This window comes from Prionailurus viverrinus, chromosome B1 (genome assembly GCF_022837055.1).
Source record: "Prionailurus viverrinus isolate Anna chromosome B1, UM_Priviv_1.0, whole genome shotgun sequence".
NCBI classification, from domain to species: domain Eukaryota; kingdom Metazoa; phylum Chordata; class Mammalia; order Carnivora; family Felidae; genus Prionailurus; species Prionailurus viverrinus.
Genome location: NC_062564.1, coordinates 35,382,391 through 35,407,957, shown reverse-complemented (window position 1 = coordinate 35,407,957; position 25,567 = coordinate 35,382,391). Strand labels below are relative to the sequence as shown.

Below are 25,567 nucleotides of genomic sequence, written 5' to 3'. Positions count from 1 at the left end.
GAAAGCGAGTGGCTGTTTGATCAGTGAACTGGGCCCAGACTGCCAGTGAGGGCTACAGCTCTGGGGCCGCGGGAGCGGTGAAAAGATGCCCACAGGGAGAAAGAAGGCATTTACTCCACCTCAGCGGATATTTACAAGAGGAGGAGACGGGAAAGTTCCTCACTTCAAGCAGCTGGGAGAAGACGGGACGAGCTTGGAAGAGAAAGAGTCAGGAAACAGACGAAGGATTCCAGGCCAAGGAGATCCCCCGCCCCATATCCCGGTGAGTCCTGCCGACAGACGGAGCCTCCGGGAAAGCACCGGAGGAAGGGCCCTCGAACGACCCTGGGTGGAGGGTCCGTGTGGGCAAGGCAGGCAGCGGGGGCGAAGGGACTCAGGTGGGCGCGGGCAAGGCGCACGGCGGGCCTGGGGCTCCAGCGGCTGTGCTGTCCCGGCCTCACTCACCAGCTCATGGTCCTGAACCTGGCCCTGCTGCCGGGGTCCTCGGCCGCTACAGGGTCCTCAGGGATCACTTCCGGATTCAGCCAGTCTCCAGGATGTGACGTGAACCCCGCCCACTGTGCCCGGAAGAGGCGGGGGTGGGCGGGGCGCGGGGAGTTAACCCTTCCGCGGCGGCGGGCGTCCCGCGCACTTGCCCCGGCTCGCGACCTGGGGTATTGCCTCACGGGGCTTGGGGTTCAGCCTGTGCTGGCGGCGTGGGAACCCCCGGGTGCGTTTTCTGCCTGAGACACTGGCTTGTAAAATTCTCATTCGCTTACTACACGTGCCTCTTAACCTTGTTATTGCCTCAGTTTTTCTGTCAGTAAAGAGATTTCTAATCCAGAGACAGTAGCAGTATTTGTTGATGGCAGAAGGAGCCATGGGGTCATCTGAAGTCTGGGGAGACTTACATTCACTGTATGGTCTTTAATATCTTTTAAATTTTGTACCCTACACATGCCTTACCTGTTACAAGAAACAAATGGATCTATTCCCTTCTGTAAGATGGCATAGGGCTCTGAATATAAATAGGTGCTTTTCAGGTTGGAAATGTTCTGTAGCTTTAACCAACAAAAGAGAAAAAAGAGTAAGGATTGCTCCATGTCTCCCAGTCCTTCCCTCTCCTCCCCTCTACAGAACCCAGACGATGTGAATGGTCCCATTCTTTTTACTTGGTCATTTAACAAATATTCACTGAGCTCCTGCAATGTGTCAGGCACTGTGTTAACCTAAAGGATACAACCATGAAAAAGAAGTAAGGATCTTGCCCTTATTCTCTCCCAGAGCTACTTACCTAGAGAGAGAAGTAACTGGCAACTAAGTAATAACATAGGTTGGAAAAGGACAGGGCACTGTGGCTGCCTATAAGGGGCTCCTGCAAGCTGCCCATGGGTTTTAGTGAAGGCTTCTAGGAGACACCAATGTGTAATCCAAGTCCTGAAGGCTCATCAGGCTAGGTAGGTTAATCCTAGATGAGGGCTGGAGAGGGTCCAGGCAGAGGAAACCTGTCTTAGCTGAGAAGGGGACTGAGTTCCAGGTAAACGGCTCGCTTTGGGTCTCCCAAAGTCAGAATCCAGGTCCTTAGTGCCTCAGAAGCTGCCTGGGGTCCAGGGCCATGTTGGCCTCCTCACCCCTAAGAACCTCTCTGCGTTAGAAGAGAGGAGCAGGCAGTGAGGCCTGTACAGGTTAATTGCTGGGCCCACAAGGGCCTTCTCTCTGAGAATTCTCTTCCTTCAAATGGATCTTAAGTGTTTTAGGGTCATTTGGAGAGCAGCTAAGTCATTGAACAGAAGACATGTGTTACTTGTCCTGACTTCCCAGGGCAGAGTGGACGGCTTGGTCAGGAGGAGTAGGGGGCTCAGAGGATCGTCCACAAGAGACAGTCTCTCATTTGTGTTTCCTGTTTCCATCTTTGAGGGTCTAGAGTTTGACTCAACAGAGGTTTTCCAGCCAAGTGTGTTACACAGATCGGCTTCATCACCATGTTCTTCCTCAGGAAACAGGCCAAAATGAGCACTAGAGAAGGCTTGAAGAATAAAGATGAGGAGAAGTCACCAAAAGGCAGCCAGGGCACAGAGTGGGCAAAGGGAGGGACAGTCCCTGCTGCTGTGTACAAGGTGTGGTAGATGCTGTGGTTTAGGAACCATCTGACATTCTAATACCTGCAGATGGCTCTCCGACCTGCTTCTTCCTTTCCCCACACTCTGTATCCCTTAGTTATTGTCCCAGTGTTAAATAATTTCTAAAAGTATTAGCCTAGGCAACCACCATGTCCCAGGGGAAGTCTGTTTCAAGGCTGTGGGTAGGAGACACATCCTATGGGACAAGAATGATGAGTTCTGGATTAAGAGTCTGAAGGAGCCCTGGGTTCTAGTTCCGTCTTTGACACTAGGACTGACCTCAGGAAATCACATCCTCTCTCTGGGCCTTGACCCCCTTGTCTAGAAGATGAGTGGTTGGATATGACCTAAGTTGCCAACACTCTGAGGTTTTAAGTTGACTGTCTTGTTGACTGAAGAAGCCCTCAGGAAATAGGAAAATGGGGAAAGCCTGTGGGGTGGGGCCTGCACAGAGAAGCAAGCTGAGAGAAGTGAGCAGCTCTGAGGAATCAGTGACATCTTGGGAGGAAGCCAAACACGAATCTTCTGGAAGGGAAGGATTCAGCTTGCGGCCAAGCTAGGGCTGCTTACCTCCAATCCCTGCTATTTAATGTGGCCTGCAGGACCTCGGAGGGTACTGGAAAGGATGCTGGCCTCCTAGGAGTCTGTCAGGAAAGTGCCCCTGCTCTGAGTTCTCATCTGTGGCTCATTTGCTCAGCCTGAATGAGGTGTGCCAGGCTGAGGATGGATGGCCAGGTCCCCTGCTGCCCTGTGGACCCACAAGCTTCCCTCCATGATCATGACTTGCCATGTGGCATTGATCCCTGGGCAGCTGAACAGCAGGAAGCACAAACACCTCCCACTGCCCTAGAAAACTCAGCTGCAGGGTCTCCAGACCCAGGGGTGGGAGCTATGTCCTTCTTCAGAACCAAAGAGCAGCACCACACAGGCTGGTCCTGCCCCTTCAGGGGAGGGGTGGAAAAGGAGCAAATTCAGTGTCTATGTGGAAGCTGAGAGTGGAGGATCTTGGGTAGAAGTGGATGCTTCTGGCTGCAAGCCTGGTGAACACGGCTTCCTCCCCCAGAGTCTGAGCCTGAAGTTCAAAGAGTATTCAGGTGGCAAAGATCTGCCTGGGCAGACAAAGTTGTGCACCAGAGGGAAAGCAGCCAGAGAACCAGCTGTGCCACCACACCCCTTCCTTCTTGGAGCATTTCATTCAGAAATTGGTAAGCAGCACCCCCCCGCCCCCACTGACCCTCCTCTCTGGGCTTGTCGTATATGCCCTCCGCACACAGAGGTCTAGGCCTGACTCTTTGATTATCTCACCACGCCAGCCTCTAATTAGCCAAGAGCAAGGATTCCAGAACTGGAGCCGGGCCATTAGGGGTTTCATCACAACATAAGGGCTGAGATTCAAGGGGTTGACTGGTAAGGGGCTAAATTGGTGGGCTGAGCCCCCTTGCAGCCCCAAAGTCTTTGGTGCCCAGGAGGCTCCTGCAGCATAAATTAATGACTGAGACCCTCAGGTTTCTATATGTCTTCACTACCCACTTGGCTCTGTATCTGCTCAGCGAGATGCCTCAGAACAAGAGTTCCTTGGGCAGCCATGGGCCAAGGACATGGGAGAGGAGCAAGGGTGGAGGAAGATGGAAGCTATGAGGGTAAGAGTTTCCAGTGGTGGGAAGCACACCTCAGTGGCTCAAAGGTCATGGTAGAGTGGCAAGTCAGAGGCTGCGCTAGCTAAGCAGTCAGGACCAGGAATAACTGTCTGGACCCTGGCTCTGTCTCCACGTAGCTTGAGGGAGTCTCTTCCCCCCTTGGGGGGCATCTCATCTTTCTTGACTGTAATATAAAGAGTCCAGGTTAGATCTGGGATGGCAAATGGGTGCCATCCCACTTGCCAGCTCCAATTGCTGGTTACTGGCTGCCTGGAGTGCCATACTGAGGCTTCTGGGGAGTCTGCCATTGGCGGGGAAGTTCTGTGATTGATTAGCAATGTCTGCTTTGGGTGACTAAGAAGGTGCATTCTACTTTATTATTTTGTTGTTGTTACTGTTTTTATTATGAGCTAATAATTGAGCTCTCACGATGTGAGTGAGTGGTTCTGTTTTAGTTGTTTACAAAAACTCTGTGAAGTAGGTACTATTACTGTGATCAACACAGAGCACAGCTGGTAAGTAGGGAAATGGAATTCTGACCCAAGCAACCTGGTCCTGAGCCTTATGCTCTTCCCCATGGTGGTACATCACCTGTCACTGGTGATTCCTCAAGTTCCTACCACTTCTGACAACCTATAGTTCTGTCAAGGCCAAGTGGGAGGGAGCAGCAGACGCCTGCAGATAGGAGAAACACAAATGGAATGGTGGGGTTGGGGCTGGAGGGCAGGCTCACAGGAGACCAGGCACCTAACAAGGGACTGGCGCTCGGCCTCATCCTGGGCGCTTTTATATGCTTCCTCCAGCTTGGCAAGCTGAGGACCAGCAGGTGGCAGCACCTGGCAGGGTGAGTGAGAGCAGAGGGCAGATCCTGACTTGGCACGGAAGTCCTTCAGGGATCAGACAGCCCAGATGTCGAGGAAAGCAAGGACAAAGGAGGGTGTGCAGGAAGGCTATCCAAGGGCCAGGAGGAAGAAAGCCCAAGCCTCAGACCCACAGGGAGCTCCCATGGCCAATGCTTTAGTTCCACCCGCAGCGTGAGCCTCTCAGCTTGCATTTCATGGTGCCTGCTGTGGGCTTTTTTTTTCCTCCACTCTGGGAGAATGACTAACTTTAAGGACTAAAAAAAAAAGTGTTTTGATTACACTGCCTTTTTACCAACTGGGAGCATTAGTCACCGTGGATTGCTGCAGATAACGGGGAAGGCGAGCAGCATCCCCCTCCTCCCCCTCCTTCTCCCTGATTAGCTCACAGAAGCCAAGGAGGAGACATGAGTGAGAAAGAGTGCACCCAGCAGGGGAAACAGTGCCCCTGGACAACACGTGTCCCAGGCATCATTCCCAGGGCAGCCCCCTGATGGCTTCACCTGTAGTAGGAGGCACCCATTAGAAAGAACTGGCAGGGGGAGCATTGAGCCCATGCTCCCCAGGGTCTGAGATGGCTCCAGGTGGCTGTTCCTCCAGGTGGGTCCAGGGTACACCTGGAAGGGGGAAGACAGAGGGAAGTCACTGGAGACATAGCCCCTGAGGTGGGGCATTGGTGGCTGAGGAGGATGAGGGAGCCCACGGATGGCTGTGACACAGGGCTGGGGCCCAGGCTGTGGTGGGGCTAGACAGTTGCTGCCTAGGGCTGGGGCCTCAGGGCTCTGCCTGGGGTTGAGCAGTTCCTGCAGGTGGGTACAGTCCCACTTTCCATGCCCCATACTCCAGCATTCTCCCTTCCTCTCCATCCTCAAGGCGGCAGTATCGGGCACCTTGCATGGCCTTCTTTGCTCCTGCCTTGGTGCCGATGGGGCAGAGGAGCCAAAGCGCTCTCCCGGTCTGTCCTGTTGTCCTGGGTGCCAGCGATGGGAGCTCTGCACCTCTCTGGGGAAGGCACTAAGGCAGGGAGGGTTGAAGCTGGGCCGTATGAGGGACAGGACGGCCCTGCGAATCCTGTTCTTTTGGCTCAGCCCTTTGGCCCATTCTCCCCACCTGGGAAGAAGGAATTTGTCTGAATGGCCCTTCAACTGGCCAGCCACTCATGGGTATCCATGTAAAGAGTCCCAAAGATGAGGACAGATAACCTTTGGATTATATTAGTAAAGGAGAAGAAACAATTTTATTTCTACATTTCCCAACATCAAAGCTACTTCATCTTGATTTTGCTGTTGCTGATTCTCTTAAAAAACCAAAATGTCCCCTGGTGCTGGGTATTCTATGACCGCCAGGAGCTTATATGGCATCACCTCAGAGCAGACGGGGTTGCAAGAAGGAGAAGTCCCGAGGGAGGTCCCTCTCACTCCCGTGGAGGATGTCCAGGCACTGGGGTTGCTGTGTGGGTTGTCCCATCAGCCCTGGCATGTCTTTTCCGAGTGTGGCAAAGTTGGCTTCCTCGTGTTCCCCACCCCCATTCTCTGCTCTTTGCAGTTCTCCATAATAATAACCATCATTGTGGAGTGTTACTGGTGCTGGGTGAAGCATGTGACATGTATTCAATAATATATTCTTTTTTTTTTTTTTAAGATTTTATTTTAGAGAATCTCCATACCCATCGTGGGTCTCAAACTCACAACACCAAGATCAAGAGTCACCACGCTTTACCGACTGAGCTAGCCAGGCGCCCTAAGATAATGTATTCTTCATAGTAACTTGATGAGACAGCTCCTCTGAGGATCCTTTTTATAGATGAGGAAACCAAGGCTGAACGAATTGCCCAAGGTCGTAGAGTTGGCCAAGTGACAATGACAGGTGTTTAAAACCAGGTTATGTAAACTGCCTTGGAGTAGAAAAGAAAGTAGCAAAGTGGGGGGTCAGTGGGGGGAGCTGGCATTTATAGGAGACTCACTCACATACCATCTCATTAACCCTTGCTGTCTCCCTAAAGAAGGACAATGAACTTGTCGGTCTTGGTCACAGGAGAGCCTGGGATGGTCAAACAGAAGTCCTTCTTGCTGCAAAGCCCGTACTCCGGCTGTGGTACCGCGCAGAGGTTGGCTTGCAGCCAGGAGGGGTGCCCAATGATATCAGACCAGTACAGAGAGGACAAGCTTTGAGCTGATTGTGGGTGATACAGTAGCCTTAGGACTTTTGTCCCCTGGCTGGGATAGCCCTCCACCCTCGGCCAAAGCCACAGGGTGCTCCAGGTGAGCACAGACCCCAGGAGAGCATGGCTTGCCTAGGGAATCCTTGCAGATCCCACACGCGGTGAGAGCAGATCTAGGGAGTGGGGAGGACTGCCCTAGCCTGACCTTGTTCCAGGCCTGGCTGCCCAGTGTCCGCCCCCTGCTGCTGCGGCCGAGACAGCCCCCAGACACCGGCAGGGCAGGTGGCAATTATCCTTGGGCACTGATTACACTGCGGGGCCAGCCAAAGCCCCAAATAGCCCAGCAGCTCAGCCTGGCACAGGGAGTGGAGAGGGGGGAGGAGAAGGGTCCTGCTGGAGAAGATCGGGCAGGACCAAAGGGGTGCATGGGGAGGATGTGTTTGGAAGGACCGTGGGGGTAGAGAGGGCATCACATCAGGGGTTCTGCCTTTTGGGCAGTCGAGGACACTCAAAGAAAGAGATGGGGTCTTCACTGTAGCAGGCCCACCCAGAGAAGCGGGTCAGTGGATGGGGCGGACACCACTACTCTTGCCTTTCAGAGGGTACAGCTGCAGTGAGAAGGTGGTGCCCAGCAAGAAGGGTCATGTAGAAAGGGTCTCATTGCCCTGCAAGAGGAACCAGCGGTGCCACTGAGGTCAGGCCAGTGTACCTCCAGTCCTAGCCTGCTCTATCTCTGGACCGATCAGGAAAGAATTCTTAAAGAAGGCTCGCAGTGCCCAGGAAGAGAGGCTAAGGGAGGGTGTGGAGCGTGCGGGGGCTGAGGGGGCACAGACTCCCCCTGCCTCAGAGGGCCAGGCCAAGGTCTCGGTGCTGCCCAGGCATTAGCCCCTCTTCCAACCTCTTCCCCTGCCTTGGAGGACATTGTAACCACCCCCACCCCCACCCCCCAGGACCCCAGGGCCCTTCCCTCAGGGCAGTCTTCAAGCAGTAACAAAGGCAAGCAGCAGTGGACTTTGGAGACTGGAACCCTGGGGGGCGGGGCGGCCCTGAGCCCTTGGGATGGGGTGCCTGGCGAAAGTAGTCAGGGCAAGGAGCCCTGGCTTCTCGCCCCTTCATTTCTAACTGCTCTCCCCACTGCCACATATCTGAGGTGTTAGGGAGGCTTGAGACCTGTGGGGCCCGTGCCTCCACAGCACAGGCTGGGGGAGGTAGCCATGGGGAGCGGGCTGGGCCTCAAGGCACTCAGGTGCAATGAGCGGCAGGTTCCTTTGCGGGCCTCTCTGATCCACCACCCCAACCTGGGTCTGGCATCTTTAGAGGCTTGCTTCTTGGAGGCATTCAGCCTGAATGCTTCGAACGGCTGAATGGGAGGAGGCGCTGGATGGAAACAAAATGGACAAAGAGAAATATACCCCCAGCCGTGCATACCGTTTTCCTTCTTGTTTAAGGATAGATTCTCCTGTGTTGACCCCCCTCCCCCACTTTGAGAGTCTGCAACCACTGTGATTTCCCCTCCAGTCAGCCAAGGGAGGGGGCTGAGCTGCTGGTCCCTCCCCCACACCCAGAAGCTATAGCTGAGGGCAAACCAGGGCAGAGTTGTTCCCGGTATTTGCCAACTCTGGGACCAGGCAGGGCAAAAAGCTGGTGTCCCGGAGGTCTCTGCCTGAGACACTCACAGGGATCCACGGTGCTCAGTGTCTGCGCTCCTGCCCTCCCCACCGTGGGACCTGGCACCCCTCTGGCAGCACCTGCTTGAAAGCCACCTGTGAGTTCTCCGGACCCGGGTCAGAGAAGGAGACCGCCAGTGGCTCCAAACCACCTCTCCCAGCAACTCTGCTCATCCAAATAAGATAGGGAAAAGGCAGTGGGAGGAAATGATAGTTTCATGGTTATTTTCAGAAAGGAAACAAAAAAAAAAATGCAAACAGGAGCACACCCTGCATTTTGGTGCAAAATCTAGGAGTCTCAGGGAAAAGAACCGACAGTGCTTCCTCCTTCTTGTCCCCTCACCAGATGCTGGGAAGGGGCTGCCTGGGCTGCTTTTCCTCCTAGGGAAGGGAAAGGGATGAGAGGCTTAGGGAGCAGACCACAGAGACCCTTCCCACAAAGGCAGGCTGGGCAACTGGAGAGCTGGGAAATTCTGGAGCTGAGGCTTGTAAGGCACAGTGGCTTGTGTAGGATTGGTGGGCCGGGAGGGTGTGTTCCAGGAGCATAGCACAGAAAGAGAACGGAGAGGGGGAGGGGAAGCTGGGGAGCCTGGGCTGTGGGAGAATTGAGCGGGGGCTGCGTGTGTTTGTGCAGGGGGCACACACACAGATGGGGGGCTGTGCAAGCTGGGCCGCACCCAGAGGGGACTGCCCAGGGCCCCTCCGGCACCAGAAGGCTGTGCCTTCCTGTCCCCAGGGGGAAACTGGGCTGTGCTCTGTATCCTCTAGGTTTCCTGGCTAATGTGGGGAGGGTGCAGAGGGAAGCGGTGACCTGACTCTCTGGGAGCTTTTTCTCAGGGGTTTTGTTGGACTTGTTTGCAGACCTTTACAGGACAGCCCGCAGAGGCCCGAAGGTAGGAGGATGGGGATGGGAGAGAGGTAGGAGCCGAGGACAGCTGGTACACGGGGAAGAGGGGCATGGTGAACTAAGAATCCCATGTGGTGGCAGATGAGGTGTTCTAGAGCAAGGGTGAGAAAGAGCTGAGGGTGAGCAGACCTAAGAAAACTGGAAGGAGGCCTCAGGAAGGCAGCTGGCCCGGTGTCCCGTCTGAGGCGGGAGCCGTGTTACTATTCCCATCTTATGGAAGTGTCAGCCGAGGCCCAAGTTTCCATGACTAGCCAGAGAAGGAGCTGGGGTGGAGAGATGGGCGGGAAGCAAACTCAGGGCATCTGTTGGGTGGTGTAGTTGGTGATGGGGGGGGACTATAGTGCTGAGGACATAGGAGTGCCCACCAGGCACTGTTCCAGGGAAGACAAAGTTAGGCCAAATACCAGGAAAATCCTGGTCCCAAGAGGCCTGTGGGGGCCTCGGAGGCTCCCCACATGGAAGGGATGAAGCCTTCCCTCCCAGCTTGCTAAACCAGACCAAGCCCTGGGACCTGGAAGGGTTGGGGAGGAGATGGAGGTAATGACTCAACCCATCCGACACAGGCTTGACCTAGGGGTGGTTGGGTAACCCAGCAGACGCTCCAATGTGGGGAGGGATGGAATAAATGGGTGATGCTCAAGATAAAGGAGAGAAGGCAGCTGGCAGGGAGGGGCCGGTGGTTCCGTGTTCCGGGCAGCCTGCTTGGGAGGAGGATGGGGGGAAGCGCGCTCGGATTTGGGGGATGGGAGGAATGAATGAGGTTTCAGGACATCTTGGGAGGCCTCTCCTGAGATGAGGCCCCTGTAGGAGAGGCAGAGGCTCTTGGGGGCTAATATCCCCAGAGGATGCCTAGAAGAATTCCCAAGGTGGAGGCCTAAAGGCAGAACTCTGAGTTCTCCACAATCCCGCAGTTCCCTCCCCAGGGCAGTGGCTCTGTTCAGGAGCCAGCCACCCTCTGGCGCCTTCCAGTCCATGGACCCGGGGCTGATCCGTGCACCACAGGCCACAGGTCCCAGACCAGGGGACCTCACTAAATGGCATCTTATACATATTTGGCTTAGGCCAGGAAGCCAGTAGGGATGGAAAGAGGTCAGAGCTTCTGAGCAGCGGCAGGTAGGACCAAGTTTGGGCCCAGGAGGAGAGACCTTTTCCTTGTCCTGCCCCTGCTGGGCTGGGGCTCATCCCCCAGCTATGAGGTGGAGGGGTGGGTCTTGTGTGCACAAGGTCCTGGGACCTCCAAGGTCCCAGGTCCCAAGGTCCCATCCAAGCTTGAAGAGCCATATGGATTCGCCCCTAGCACCACTCACTTTTCTGATGGGAACTTTAAGACCCAGAGGGGGACTATGGCTTTGCAAACATCATATAGCTTTGTCCAAATATCAAAGTCAAGATCAGGAGCCATGGACTGGTACCATGGTACCATGCACCATGGTACTCCCGGTGCAGTGCAGGATTACCATATAGGAGTCCCAGAGATGTACAGCTGTTTGATGATATGCATTCTCATTGGAGGAAGATTTCAGACCCAGAAGGTACGGTTTCTAACAGTGTGGCAGGGATCATTTCTGGGCTTGTCACCTCTGACCCATCTGAACCTATATAGTTTCCTCATCTGACTTAGTAAGAAGAGTGACTTTAGTTTAGACCTGGCTCCCAGCTCTGCCTAGAATATCTGCCTGGAATATTCACCTGTAGAAGGAGAAAAGTGTTCCTCAACACTCTTCTTCAGGCTTCTGGGACAGGATAGCTCTCTTCCATAATTTTACATTGCAGCAGACCTCTCAACAGCCATGTAGAATAGGGGTATTAACCCCATTCTACAGATGGGAGAACAGAGGCTTGGCCAGGTTATGAGACTGACTTGGTCATATCTCACATCTCTTGGTCTGATATGGTTAACACAGAGAGAAAAGCGATGCTGGGGCCAAAGCTAGAGCTTTGGTCTTTTGGCTGAGAGGTCTGAGCTCTCCAGTGAATAGCAAAGGAGAAGGAGGTGGATGGGTTGAGGGAAAGAAAGCAGAGGTTTGTGTTTGGAATTGTGGAAGTCGGACTCTAACTGCCCAAAGAGAAGAGGATGTGTGGTAGCCTTTCCTTGCAGCTCACCATCTCAGGTCCTGGACTGAGGAACAGGCAGGGAGGTCAGCCAGAGGGATGCTCTGTGCAGACCAAGGAGAATCAGAAGATGGATCTCCCAACATATGCCCTCCCCCAGCCCTAGAGCAAGAAGAAGCTACCAGAATATAACACAGGGAAGTGTCTTCTGGGTTGGACAACCTCCACCAAGCCAGCTGGGCATTCTCCAGAGATGCCAAGCTGCTGTGTTGCTTCCTGGGGCCCGTGGGCCACTGGGACTTTCTTTTCCTTCTCAGGGAAAGCGATAAGAGAGTGAGCAGCCCCACAGGGCACCAGGTGAGCATCCTGGGGTTGATCCACTCTACCTAGAGTCCAATGGGATAATTTACGAAGAGACCTTTGCTCAGCGCTTGGCATGTAGTGAGTGCCCAGTACCTTGGTGGTTTCATTATGATTGAGAGACACGTAAGAGGACTTTCTGAGACCCTCTGGGAAGTCTCCTTCCTCCCGACCCTTGATCTGCCAGGCTCTGATTTAGGTGTCTTTCTATCAAAGACCACCATCACAGGATATCGAAACCATCTGTTTATGTGTCTGCCTCTCCCCCGACAGAAGGGAAGACCCTCGAGGGCAGGGGCGGTGTCCTGTTCATGTTCACCTTTGTATTGCCTGCGACTCCTCCTAGCCCCATGGACAGGCACGCACCTGACTCCATACAGTTTTGCTGAATTAATGGATGAGCGAATGACATGTGAAGAAGCCCTGGATGGTGGCAAGTTGCCGGGGAAAGACAGACACTGAGGGGGGCTTTTGGAAAGACATGACATGGAAGATCAAAAAAAAGGAGGAGGGAAGAAATTTCTCTTTTCCAAATGAAATTTCTTGGACAAGTCTATAGATACAATGCCACAGCGCCAGGATTTGCAGTGAGCTCATGGTGAGGTATACAGTGGACCAAGTGATTTGGGGGCTGTCCCATCTCGTAAATTCAAGGCTTGGGGTAGGGATGAGAATATGACTGTATTGGAGGAACCTGGCCAGCTGCCAGCTCTTTGCCAAGGCAAGAAACATGGCCAGTCCAGCCATAGATGGAGGAAGCTGGCTCTGCAGGAGCAATTTCTGAAAGCCGAGGCCCAGGGGGAGTCCCATTCTGAGACTGGGCAGCAGGAAGAGGCATCCGTCTTATTAGGGACTCAGCAGTAGGGCAAATGTCAACAGGGAGAGAAAGGGTTCTCAGGCTGGGGTTCTTGAAGGAGGCAGTTCTTTCTCTTCTTAGCCAAACCAGGGTTTAGGAATCATCACTGGCCTCTGAGAGGATGTAAAAGTAAGGTTAAGAAGATCGCCGCAGGGATCGGTGCAGGGAGGGGGAGTGTTGAGGCCAGAGAGGAGAGGCAGCCTGGGCAGAGGGAGAGGGCCTGGCAGCCTCACATAGACCCTGCTTTCTCCCCTTCTTCCTGTGGCTGACCCCTTTCCTCTCTTCTTTCTAGCCACTCTGGCCCCATGCAGCTCCTTGAATAGTTCAAGAATACCACCACCAGGACCTTATACTTGCTGTCCCTTCTTGCCCAGATGCCCACATGGCCACCTCTGGCACTTCCTGCATCTGTACAAAGGCCCCCTCCCAGTGAGGCCACCCTAGAACACCCTACATCACTGTAACCCCCTCCCCAGCACTTCTCATTCCGATTGCTCTGCAGTATTTTTCCTCTATAGCACATATCACAATCCAACATACGTGTTTGTTTTTTACCTGCTTCTGCCCTGGAGAAGGGAAGCTTTGTGAATGGAAGGATTCTTTGTTCACTACTATATCCCTCAACGAATAGTTACTAAATAAATGAAGCAATCAGCAGCTTTCCATGGGACCTCCCACTGATAGTCTGAATCTGAGATCCTGGCTCTTCCTTTATTGGATGTGATCTTGGAAAAGTCACAGAACCTCTGGAGGCCTCCCCCCGCTCCACTTTTTTTTTTTTACTTGGAAAAGAGGGTGTTAGACTCAGTGGCCTCTTAAGGTCCCTTATGACTCTACAAATGCAGGGGAACCCACCTAAGGGGATGGGATGAGGTAAGGGCCCTGATGTCCATGATTCTCTCATAGAACATCACTGCCATTAAAGCTCTGGATGGCGCTTCTTCTCCTAAACTAGGGTTGGGCAGGGGCAGTTCCATCAGCCCTGAGGCTGGAAGCTGAGAACTGGCCAGAAGGCTGAGGTCAAGGATGGATGACTAAGAACAAGCCTCAGATCCAGAGAGAGGGACAGACGGGAGGAACTGGGGCTGCTGTGTTTTATTTAAATCCCTGATAAGGATCAGGAAGCAGGCAACAGCCCAATGACACATTAATTAACTTTGCAGATGATACTGCATCAGGAAGGTGTTACATCCACCCATCTAAGTGAGAGAGACAAGAGGACCTCGGATGGGGTCAGGAGCCAGCCAGGAAATGGCAACAATGAACAGCAGCTGCGGCCGGGAGTGGACAGGACTTGTGTCCTCTGGGCGGATTGGGGTGGGGTCGAGAGGATCCATTTTCAGAATACAGATGTCCAGTGGAGGGCTGGAGTTGGAGGCGGGTGGTGAAGACACGTAGGTTCCCTTGACTGTATTTGAGTTTGGGTACAGACCCTTGGTGGAGACAGAGCCTTCTTTCTTGCATCTGTGTTTGGAGGATGGGGAAAGGGGACAGGGTAAGGGACAAGGAAGATAAGTAACATTTGTGGAGCACCCACAATGAACCAGGCATCATACACATTGCCTCATTTGACTCTATAACAGCAAAGCTAAGACAGGAGGAAACTGAGGTTTAGAGAGACTAAGAAACTTGTCAAAGGTCACACTGTAAGCAAGTGGCAGAGCTGAGATTCAGATCTAAGATGGAGGTGGAGATTCCAAAGCGGGCTCAGGGCCCCAAGGGAAAAGCCAAGTAGCTGCTGGGTTATCACAGCACCTCTCAATTTTCAGGATGGAAACCTGAGTAAGGAACAATTGCCTCAAAGGAGACTTTCCTTAGTGCTCTTGGGTCACACAGGCACTGGAAGTTTTCTGCTTTCCTGCCTAGATGGCCTGACCTTCCTAAGCAGTGAGGAGAAGGGAACAAGGAGAAATGGAAGAACTTTAGGTACCTAGACAACCTGGAGGGGCAAAACATTGAGGAGCAGAAAGTGCTAGAACTCTTGCAGTGTGTGCTTGAGAAGAAGCCAATGTGCCTGGAGGCCCAGTTCTGTTCTGGTCACTAATCTCTCTTTGGTGGAGACAGGGACCTGATGTATCTGGGTGGGCAGCCACCCCAGGGAATACAGGCCCACAGACAAGGGTAACTTTCCCTGAGGAGGGTTGGGGTGTCCCCAGCCTCAGTAGTGTCAAACAAGTCTTTTCCTCTAGGGAGTTGAAGAATGGGAGCGTTCCTAAGACTGTAAGTAGGAACTCAGTGGGTAACTCAAATAGGAACTCCATTCAGCTGTTTACTGCATCAGAAAAGGCAGTCTGTTTCTGGTTAGGTCATGATGCCGCTGTGAAAGGCCCAAGGTAAAGATGGCTGCGGGCCCTGGGCAGGCCTCACAGGGAGAGCCAGCCTGAAGGATTAGTGATCACGCTCCATGCAGAATGAGCGGGGCCCAGAGAACATCATTGGGGGAAATGATAGGATGGGACACTTGCAGAGTCTTAGAGGCCCTCCTGAAGGAGGAGACTGTAGGCAGAGGGTGGGCTGCCTGAGGTCCATGAGAGGCATTCTGAGGCCCAGAGAGTGACTTCCTTTGTCCTTTGTCCAGGACCTTGAGAGTAGAGGAGGATATCGGTAAACCAGGGAAGCCCCATGTCTTGGTCCTACAAGAATGTGCTAGAAGCTTTCCTGGAGACAAGTCCAAGAAGCAGGATAGGCAACATTAAAGAAACCATATGGTGGCCAAACTCCCACCCAACCTAGAAGTGAAAACGTTTTGTTCAGTAGCCAGCACCGTCTAGAACCTCGTATTCTCTAATTCTTCTTGGTCGTGGCTTTGGGCCATGTTCTGTTTGCATTAGTTCCTTAGTAAGATTGCCCAGAAACCTTTCTTCTAGCCATCTGCATGTTTTCTGGAAGGGTAGAAATAATGTTTTCACACCCAGGTCAGTGGGCAGAAGAGCACTGTGCCCCCGGTGGCCAGCAGAGGTGGTGGCAGGTGGCGGTGTCCCAATTCCAGGAGCCAGACGAAGCAGCCATGTTGAGGATGGGGAATGAGGATCCTAGGCAAGCGAGTCAGGGTCTGGTCCCTTCCTGCCTTGGCATGGACATGTCAGAGACTTTAGTGCAAGTTGGGGAAAGCCTCGTCACACTGCCCCCAAACCTGGCCCACCTCTATTCTTTCAGAGGCTGTGAAAATGATCAATTGTTGAAAATATGAGAGATGGGGCAGGAAGGAACCTTCAAGCAAAATGAATGGTGAAGTTTCAAAAGCTGGGATGTTGGGAGAAGCTGACAAGACCAGACATGTTTCTGGCCTCTGTGGATGACTGATGGAGCAGTGACTGTTCGTAGCATCATCCCAGGGGCTGGTGTGGCCAAGGGGCTCTGAGATTCACTTGGCTCTTTCCTCTTCCTCTGGAGACTTCATTCCTCTCTGTGCACAAAGAATGGGTTTTCTAAAAAAGGACCACTTAGGATAGATTTAGGATTATGACCTATTTTGAAAACCTCATGGCACCTTTTAGAAAGTAATTTTCCCCCGGTCATTAAGATTTTGCCAGTATGACTCCCAGTCTTTGGGACACACAGAGGCCTCCTACTTTCCCTCTGCTTATTATCCCACGACACCAAGGGAGCCAATCAAGGCCAGGAAAGGGCAGCTCACAACCCTCTCACCTATGGCAGGCAAATTCTAGATTAGTAAAAGGGGGTTAGTAGCGACTGGCCATAAGCTACCACTTTGCTATAGTCAGAATCCACCTTGCTTTCCTTTTGATATACTTGAGAACAATACACAGACACACACTTATACACACTCATCACTACTGCCACCACCATTTAAAAACATACTCCATTCTTTGCCCTCACTTGTCACAAAGTATCTCATTTGTACCCAACCCTCTTTCGCTGAGTAAAATTTTGCAGAGTCATTGCCTTCAGTAAGCTGCTCCAGAGGTGTGTGTGTGTGTGTGTGTGTGTGTGTGTGTGTGAGAGAGAGAGAGAGAGAGAGAGAGAGATCTTTCCATTTCACCCCTCAACACCTTACAGGTTGCTTCAGACGGAGCTGTGCCTCTACCTCTTCTACACTTTTATGCTTGATTTTGCTTCAGGCAAAGCTTACATTGATCCTTTCTCATGATAGCTCCATCCAAGCCAAGGCTTTCCCTCTGCCATCTCCCCACTTCATCCCTAAGGTTGAGTGTTGAGTTTCCTCTCCCCATATTTACAAAACCCAGGCAGGTTGGGTTGCTGGTATGATGCTATCTGGGACAGTCTTATCTAGCTATAAAGTATGAATCAGAGATTACACCACACAGGGCTGGTGCCAGCCAGGCGGGCTGCCATATTGTCAAGTAACCCAGTGGTTGAACCAGGTTGGGTTGAGTAATATGCACCAATGGGAAGTGAGTTTATTAATCATGCAGCATAGTACACTGTTGACGAAAGTGTAACTCTGAAGGCCTGATGTGATTAGAGAAGGTGCAGGTGGGGCTGGATGCTAACTATGAAGACACCCAGTGACGCTATCTTCCTCTGATAATATGCACTTGAAAAACACATAGAAATCTGGAAAGAAAATGTCTAGTTTAGCATAGAGGTGGATTATATGCTCAATCATTAGGACTTTTCAGCCATCTTGGATGCCCTTTGTTAACAAAGGATACCTCCTTGGGGCTGTGGTTGTTTGGAATTCTGAAAGTTTCATGAGGTGAGAGAAGGGAATTCAAGATGGCAGCCAGTGACCTGGAATTGTGTGGGTGAGAAAATTTAAGATTCCATACTGCATTCTCTTTATTGATCTCTCACTTCAAAAACATTCTTTTCTAAGGCCACAGCCCACCACCTCCACCCTGGTCTGCCCTCAACTTCTTGGTAACTACAGCCAAACAGAAATACCACCCACATTTTTCAGTGTCATGGGCCTGACTGGGGCGGCAAGAGAAGTTCCTGTCACTGTATGGTTTCTTCAGGCATGGAGACACTGTCCCCCAGTTGCAACGTGGTGCTACATTTACATAGCCCAGGATCAGACACCAAGCCCCTAAGCTTCAATGAGGCAGATGATATGCGAAATACATGACACAGAAGCCCAAGTGAGTGAGTGTTTTAGAGGGCAGGTAGGAAGAAAGGGAGAAGATAGGACTGATCCATCCAAAGACTGTTCTAGAACAAGTCTCAGGAGGATAGAGGATTCTAAAACCTAAAGGGAAATAAGGTGAGGGAGCAGGATGGAGACGGGGGCACATGAAGAAAGTGGAGGGTATGTATCTCTTTCAGAGAACGAGCGAAAGCTCTAGGGCTGGCAAATAAACTCAGTTATGAAAGGGGAACGTTCTGGGCAAGAAAGCTCATAGAGTAAGGGAAGCATCACTTTTATGGGAGATAGAAGTTGTATGATGCAAGGGGTTAATGCTATATAAAATATTCCCTGTATGTTCTCCAAATCCCAAATGTTCTTTCTTCTCTCAGAAGCATCGGATCCCTGGGTAGTTCATAAGAGCAGCTTTTTCAGCCAAGACCATCTTTCTCAGGCAGCTACAGTGAGGCCTTGAGAGTCCTGTCCAAGTGGGATTGAAGTTGTATAATTTTTAAATCTGATTTTCCCCAATTATCTGACCACAACAGAGCCTCCAATCTCTCTGGTTATCTTGCCAACCTTGAAGATCCCCTGTCAAGTCTCCACCTGTTTTTCAGGCTTCAAAACCTTTAGCAAGAGCACTACTCAGTGTGGCTGTAGTGACTCTATAGGGTCCTGTTCTGGTGCCCCTGTTACCTCGAGAGAGATAGTTCATAAGCCAGAAGATCCCCTCCCTTCCACCCTCAATACCCATTAGAAACCAGGAAGAAAGGTTCTAGAAGTTTCCAGTCACTAGTCCTGATTCCCATGAGTTTATCTGATCTGCCTAATCTCTCTGGCGGTGTGAGACTCCCAGAAGGGTGGAGGAGAATCCTATCCTCCTAGAACCACAGTAAACACTCAACACTGGATTTGAAACACCGGAGCGCGCAAAATTCTGACCACCTTCTAACATTGCCAAATTCCTTGTTTTACATTGAATTTACAGAGCAATCACAGCAAAACCAGGCATAGGAAGCTACCGAGCCAACCATCAGCCAAAAACAAAACGAGACAAAAAACAGGCCAAACCAAAACTTTATACTATGAAAACAAGAAATAAAATAAGGAGATTTATAGGCCGGCTGATTGTCAGCAAACACAATATATTTACTGTATTAGCATTTGCTCACAGTGCAAATGGTACAACATTACACCATTTCAATATTTCGGTTTTTAAAAATGCTGTTTTCATTAACTATATTATATTGGCATAACAATGTGACAAAGGAGCAAATGAAATATTGGTGAAGAATTTCACCTTTTCACAATATCAAGCATATTTTGTTAACCTTAGTATAAGGTACTATAAATCCAAGAAATAAAAACATCCACAAAATATATTACATCTGGTTTGTCTTTTTCTAAGTACTCAACTTTATACAAAAGTCTTTCAAAAAATATCATTCCCCGTAGGTTTTCCTGTTTAAAACCTGATTTTTTTTCTCTCAGTTCACATAAGTTAGAGTGCATTTTCTTTTGTTGTTTTTTAAAACATGCAGACATATAAAAAATCTGGATAGCACAACCTTTTGGCAACAAAGTTATTTTTCTCTTAGTTTAAGCTTAAATGTCTGAGAACAGTTTTATTAAAACAAAGGAAAACTCAGATGATCATGCAGTGGCATGCATAAACCAGAAGGAGCAAGGAAAAAATATTAAAGGATATTTGATTCCTCCTTCCAGCTTTGAAGTGACCAAAAATTTTGTTTTTAATAATCATCACATTATAAAAAGTATTCAGCAAAATACTGTCTCTGCAAAGAAAGATTTTACCCTTCAGCTGAAAAAATATGGGCCCTCCTGGCAAACTTCGTCCTCTTCTCTTTCCTTCTACAAAAAGTCCAAGTACCTGGAAATTCACAAGCCCCCTGCTCTTTGATTTTTTTTTTTGTCCCTTTCACTAGACTCCTTTTAGTATTATTTATCCACCACCAAAGAAAACAAAAACCAAAAAAACAAAAACAAACCCAAAAAACAAACAAAACAAAACAAAACAAAACAAAACAAAAACCCGGTGCTTTTTTTTTTCTTAAAAAAAAAAAAAAAGTGGGAAACGCATAAAGTGACTTTAAAAACAGACATTCTGTAAACTCCAGACCTTTGTTCCTTCTCTCTGGGCAGCTCAGTGACCACACGCTAAGAGGGAACAGTACATTCAGTCAAGACTGTGCTGGAAGCTGTGTCAGAGAGCAACCTTCCCTACTACTCCAAAAGAGTCACCCCTGTGTGGGGGGGAAGTGCTGGGGAGGAGGGGGTGCCTGAGAAGAGGTGAGGTAGGGCGGGGAGTAGGTGAGACTGGGGTATGGAAAAGATATGCCTCATTCAGCAATATGGATTAATGCAAAAATACCCATATCTTTGACGAAAATTTGGACAGAGATGAGTGCCTGTGTGTATATGTGGGTATACATACATACATATATATGTGCATGTATACATACACACACCTATGTAGATACAATCTCATCAGTTACGTTTTTCATAAAAAATAAATCATTTAAAGCTTATATACCTACAAATTCTCTTTATGCCGGTGCACTGCACTGGATAGCCAAGTACCTTAGAGATTTTATTGTGTGTATGTATGTTGCATATATGTATATATGTGTGTATATACACCTACATACATACACACACACCCCAAGTACATAGATCTGAATTCTACCTGTTGTGTTGGGGATGGCAAAGGATAAAACACGAGCCTGCTTTCCCATCAGGGTGGGGGGGGGGGAGGAGGAGAAATGGGTATGAGTGAGAGAAAACAAAAAGATGGTAAAAGGTGGCTGGTTGAGGCCTGCCTTTCCGGAAGAAGATTTTGAAAGAGATGGGAGAAGGCTTAGAGAGAAGGGAGTAGAGCGGGAGAAAGGGCAGAGGGCAAACTCAGGAACGTAGAGTTTAAAAAGTGGGGTTGAGGAAATCTGTTGGTTAAAAGGCAGGCTTAGTGATGGCCGCTCCTTCTCCCCGCAGATCAAACTGCCCTGAGGCCTAAGAGGGAAGCGCTCGGAAAAGGAGGGGTGCTGAGAGGCCAAACCCTAAACGGCGGTAGCAGCACCGCGGCGGCGGCATCCGAGGCATTTCTGTAAGAAACATTATTTCCGAGCAGATGGAAGACCGTCTCATCCGGCCACGTGCAGGCCCCCAACCTGGGACATTCCCCCAGCGGCCTGGGGACCCGATGTGGGGAAGAGTTTGGGGTGGACACAGCCCAGCTCAGCTCAAGAGTCACACACACACACACACACACACACACACACACACACACACACGTGTGTGCGCGCGCGCGCACACACACGCACACACAGAACACTCACGCGAGCACGCACACTCGCGCGCATCCCCGCACGCAGGCGCGCGTGCGTGCGGCGGGCAGCAAGCTCTGCGCTTTGGTGCGCTCCTTACCCCCTCCCCCTCTCGGGTCTTCGAGGGGGAACCGAGGGAGACGTGGGGGGAACCGTGAGGTGCTTGGGTCGGGCGAGGCTTGGACGGGCCCCGCCTTCAGTCCCCCGCAGGTCCTTGGCGCGGCCCAGCGGCCCCAGGATCAAGACGATCCGAACTGAACAAAGCGGGCTAGACGCCACCTTTCCGCCCCCATGCCTTGGTGGGGGGGGGGGGGGGCAGCGAAGGGAGGGCGCCTCCTGCCCTGGCCCCCGACCGTTGGCCGGTGTGAAAGGGTGGAAACGGGGGACATCGAAGGGGAACAAGGGACCTTACGTCCATGGAGAGGCCAGGGCGCGGCCCCTGCGCCTCCGTGGCTAGCTTTCCTGCTGCTTTCAGGCGAGCAGCTGGGAGACACTGGAGGGGAAAAGTGGGGATCTGGGGGCCGAAGCCTCAGGCGCAGGTGGTGACCACAGGGGCCAGGGACACGGGGGGCGCCGAGGACGCAGAGGGCGCACCCCCCTTCTCCGCCTTCTTCTCCTTTTGCTTGAGGTGGATCTTGGCGTGGCGCTTGCGCTCGTCGCTGCGCGCAAACTTGCGCCCGCAGAACTCGCAGGCAAAGGGCTTCTCGCCCGTATGCGTGCGGATGTGAGTGGTAAGGTGGTCGCTGCGACTGAAGCTCCTCATGCAAATCCGGCATTGGAAGGGCTTGTGGCCCGTGTGGATGCGCAGGTGCCGGGTCAGCTCGTCCGAGCGGCTGAAACGGCGGTCGCAGCCCTCCGCCGGGCACGCGTGGGGCCGCTCGTGGAGCGGGGTCTTGCTGGGTCGGTTGGGATACTTGCGGGGCCGGATGGGCTTGAGCGTGAGCGGCGGCTGGGGCAGGCTGCCAAAGCCCGGGTGTATCTGCTTGTCTTTGAATGCCTTGATGGTCTCCAGAGGGGTAATAGGGGGCGGATTGACCCGGATGGGGTCCATGCCCTGGAAGGGCTTGTGCTCCGGAATGGAGCCCATGTCGTTGGGATGGTGGTATAGGTTGTAGTCAGGAATCATGGGGAAGAGGTTGCTGTCCAAGGCCGGCTTGGCCGATTGGTAATCCTGGGGGGAATAGGCGAGCCCAGGGTTGCCCTGGGGGTCGTGGAAAGACACAGGCTCCGAGTAGAGATCACTGCAGTTAGAATAGGGGGGCAGCGCCGGATACATGGCCTCCACGTCGCCCTGCGGTGGCTGCACCATGCTGGCCGTGGAGGTCTGCGTGCTGAGTGCCCCTGAGGCCGGGGGCACTCCCAAGATGCCGGCGCTCATGAGGCTAATGATGTTGTCCTGACACCAGTTGGAAGGGGAGTCGAAGGCGAACTTTCCCAAGTAGGTCACGGTCTTGTTGCCGGGGGCTGGCTGGAAGGAGCCCGAATAAGAGAGTTCCGGGTTGGGCTTCTCGTTGGTCAGACCGATGTCCATCACATTCTCTGCGGAGAGCGGGGAAGAGAGGGGAGGGGTGAGTGAAGCCGAGCCGGCTCCCGGACCGGGGCGCGCGGGTCCTTGCTCAGGTGTGGAGGGTGCGGCCGGGTGGAGTGAACAGCGCATGGGGTAGGAGGACAGCTGCGCCCCGGCGCAAAGCGGGCGGTGCCGCGCTCCCGGGCGCAACCTGGATACAGCAAAATACTACGGATCGGGGTGTGGAGTGGCTGCCGCACACACACCGCACACGCCGCGCACACACTCACGTACCACACGCACACACGCGCGCGCGCGAGAAGCATTGTTGTTGTTTCCGAGGTGGGGCGGGCAGGTAGCTGCAGCTACAGGTAGTTTCAGACCCGGAGCGCGCTGGGCTCTCGCTCTCTAGCGCACACAACTCGGCCTCTTCCCCTAGCCCTGTCCGCGCCGGGACGCCGCGCCTTTCCTGCCCCGACGAAGCCCCCAGTGCGCACCGCGCCCGGGTCGCTGACCCGGAGCGCTCCGACGCTTTGTCCTCGGCGCGTAGAGGGGTTCTGCCCGCAAAGGGAGCTCTCCCGCAGCCTTCCAGGGCCCCAGCCTTCTCCAGGCCCGAAGGAGCTTTCGGCTCTTGCTGGGGGGGGGGGAGAAAGCCCAGCCTCGGCTAGTGAGGGTGGAGGGCGGCGGAAAACCGGCCCGTGCCTCTATGGCGGGAGTGGCCACTCTTCCCAAGCTCTACGGCCAAGGGATCGCCCCCCGTCACGGCCCCCGCGCCGGTGGACCCCCTCCTTCTCCCCGCCGTCCCCACACCCCCACGGCGTTGCTGAACGCCCCGGAAAGGCAGCGTCGCAGTACCTCTCCCACCGCGGGGACTCCACGCCGCACATGGCTCCATCCCGGGTGGGAGGCTGAGGGAGTAAGGAGGGGGGGGGAGCGCGGGTGAAAGGGACGCTGGGCTCCTCCCGGGAAAGGGGGCGATAGCACCACGCCTTGCGCGCAGCCTGGCGATCGCGCCCCTTAAGTGGAGAACCCCAGAGCCGCTCGCACCTACCTCCCTCTGGTCGGCGGCTGCCCCCACCCGGGAGAACCGAAGCCTCTATCGTGGCGTCGCCAACCGAGCCTTCCCGATCGGGGAGGGCGGGAGGAGTGGGTGGGAAAAGCAACTCGCCCCCTGGAAAATTCCGAGCGCGCCCCCCATCTCTCCATCCATCCATCCATCCACCATCCATCCATCCACCCATCCATCCATCCATCGATAGCTCGTTCCCTCCTCCTCTTCTCTCTCCCTCTCCTTCCTCGCTGCTTCGCCGCCGCCTCCCCGCCGCCCTTACCTGTAGCCATCTGATTGTAATGGGCTACCGAGTCGCTGCTGCCAGAGAAGAGGTTGAGCGCGCTGGGGATCTCCTCGGGGTACAGATTGTCAGGCAGTTGGTTTAGCAAACTGCTCATGGTCACCGGCAGCTTCTCGGCGAGTTTGCCGGTCATAGCACTCCCGAGCTGCCGCCGCCGCCACCGCCGCCACCGCCGCCGCTCGCTCCTAACGCAGCTTCCAGGCAAGCGGCATCGGAGAGGCGATCCGTGGTGCAGGGGAAAAGCATGCGAGAGGGAAAGTTCGGGGGGAGGGGGAGGGAAGAGGGGAAGGGGTGGGCCAGGGGAGGGGATCTTCTCTTTTTGGGGTGGGTGGGAGAGAGGGCAAAGGGGGGTAATCCTCTTGGGTGCCTCAGCTGGTGCCTTAAAGAAGCTGGGGGGGGGGCGTGTGCGGGGGGTGGGGGTGGGCCTGGGCTGGGGGAATCTCGGCCCGAGGGGTTGGAAGCGGCCTCAGTATTGATCTCACAAACAGATGCGCGCCGGCGGCCCCCCCGCCCCCCGATCCGCCACCGCCACCGCCGCCACTGCCGCCGCCGCCGCCTCTGCCGCTGCTGCTGCCGCTGCTACCACCACCACCAGCCCCGCCGCTTCCTAGCAAGCTCACTGCTGCCCAAAAGCTCCCAGCCAGGGAACTCCACCAGCCTATTTATCTGAGCCCCGGGAAAGCTCCGTGACGTAGCTGCCCATATATGGACAGACAAAGCCCAGCCGAAGGGGCGCGACGTCACAATGGAAGCTCCTCACAATGGAACATTAGAAAGCAGGAAGCGGGCCGCAGCCAACGTGCGGCGCCCGCAACGCTCGCGGATCTTAAAAAAAATGAGAGAAAGAGAGAAATAGAAGAGAAGAAAGAAGGAAAATTCGAGAGGAGAGAGGAAGGAGGGAAGCAACTGAACGCAAAGCGTAAAGCGCGCAGCGCAGGGTGGAAAAAGCAATAGCCGCCAGTGTGTTTATTTTAGGTGCGCTCTAGGAGAGCGCTCTGATACCGCGCGGGGCGGTGGGATGGAGTTGTTTGCAAGTGGCCCCCAACACCCCAAGCAGGGAGAAGGGGAGTTGGAAACACCGGGCGAGGTCCCTTTGCAACCTGGGAACTTCTGGGGAACCCGGAAGGTGTGCGCTTCGACCCGGCTCCCGCCGCATTAGAGTCTCGTATCTAGGACCCTGCCCGAGACTGAGAGAAAGAGAGCGCGTCCCTTTGAGGAGGATTCCAGCGTGTCAGGGATCGCTGATCCAGCATCCCGAGCACTTTCGAGCTGCCCTCACTCTGATTCTCCGCCCACACCCCGCGGCTCCCCGGGCCCCTGACCCTGCGCTGACTCCTAGCTGAGCGCGGTGGCCGCGAGCTTCGTAGCTGCAGAGCGGCTGCGCGGGAGGCGAGAAACCCGCACTTTTGGGGTCGAGGATGTGCGGTTTGGGTGGTGGAGAAGTAGGAATGGAGTTGAGGGAACAGGAAACACGTGCACCAAACCCCTGATAATTCTCTAACGGTTCCAAAACACCCCCTTTGGCCACGGGATGGCAGGAGGGCCCAGCAGGCCCAGGCACAGTCCCTGTCTATTGCTGCCTGCGAAGGGCCCGCCACTGAGTTGCAGCAGGAGCCTGCCGAACCCACAGTCTCTGAACCACCTCCTCTAGTCTCTCTCTACCCTCCCCCTCGCCTTCCACAGGGCTGTCCCCTTTGCTGCCTGCCGGCGCCCCGCAG

General features: G+C 53.4%; 2 protein-coding genes and 1 long non-coding RNA gene across 3 annotated transcripts in view; all 3 read right to left on the bottom strand.

The window, feature by feature from the left end:
- The window catches only part of BIN3 (bridging integrator 3), a 42,702-nt gene extending 42,157 nt beyond the window's left edge, over positions 1–545 (bottom strand). Inside the window, exon 1 of the mRNA XM_047856097.1 lies at positions 445–545. Coding sequence (XP_047712053.1) covers positions 445–452 — 8 coding nt within the window. The 5' untranslated portion in view covers positions 453–545. The remainder of the gene's footprint in view (positions 1–444) is intronic.
- Positions 546–13,679: 13,134 nt separating this feature from the next.
- LOC125163861 (uncharacterized) lies at positions 13,680–16,686 on the bottom strand. The gene is made up of 2 exons (XR_007151572.1): positions 14,530–16,686; positions 13,680–14,063 (listed from the first exon to the last, which is right to left on the bottom strand). It is a non-coding gene; the product is annotated as an uncharacterized LOC125163861 (long non-coding RNA).
- A 1,912-nt stretch (positions 16,687–18,598) lies between these two features.
- Positions 18,599–25,567, bottom strand: EGR3 (early growth response 3). The gene is made up of 2 exons (XM_047856096.1): positions 23,829–25,567; positions 18,599–22,529 (listed from the first exon to the last, which is right to left on the bottom strand). The coding sequence occupies exons 1-2, from the start codon at positions 23,980–23,982 to the stop codon at positions 21,520–21,522; spliced, it is 1,164 nt and encodes a 387-aa protein (XP_047712052.1). The 5' UTR covers positions 23,983–25,567; the 3' UTR covers positions 18,599–21,519.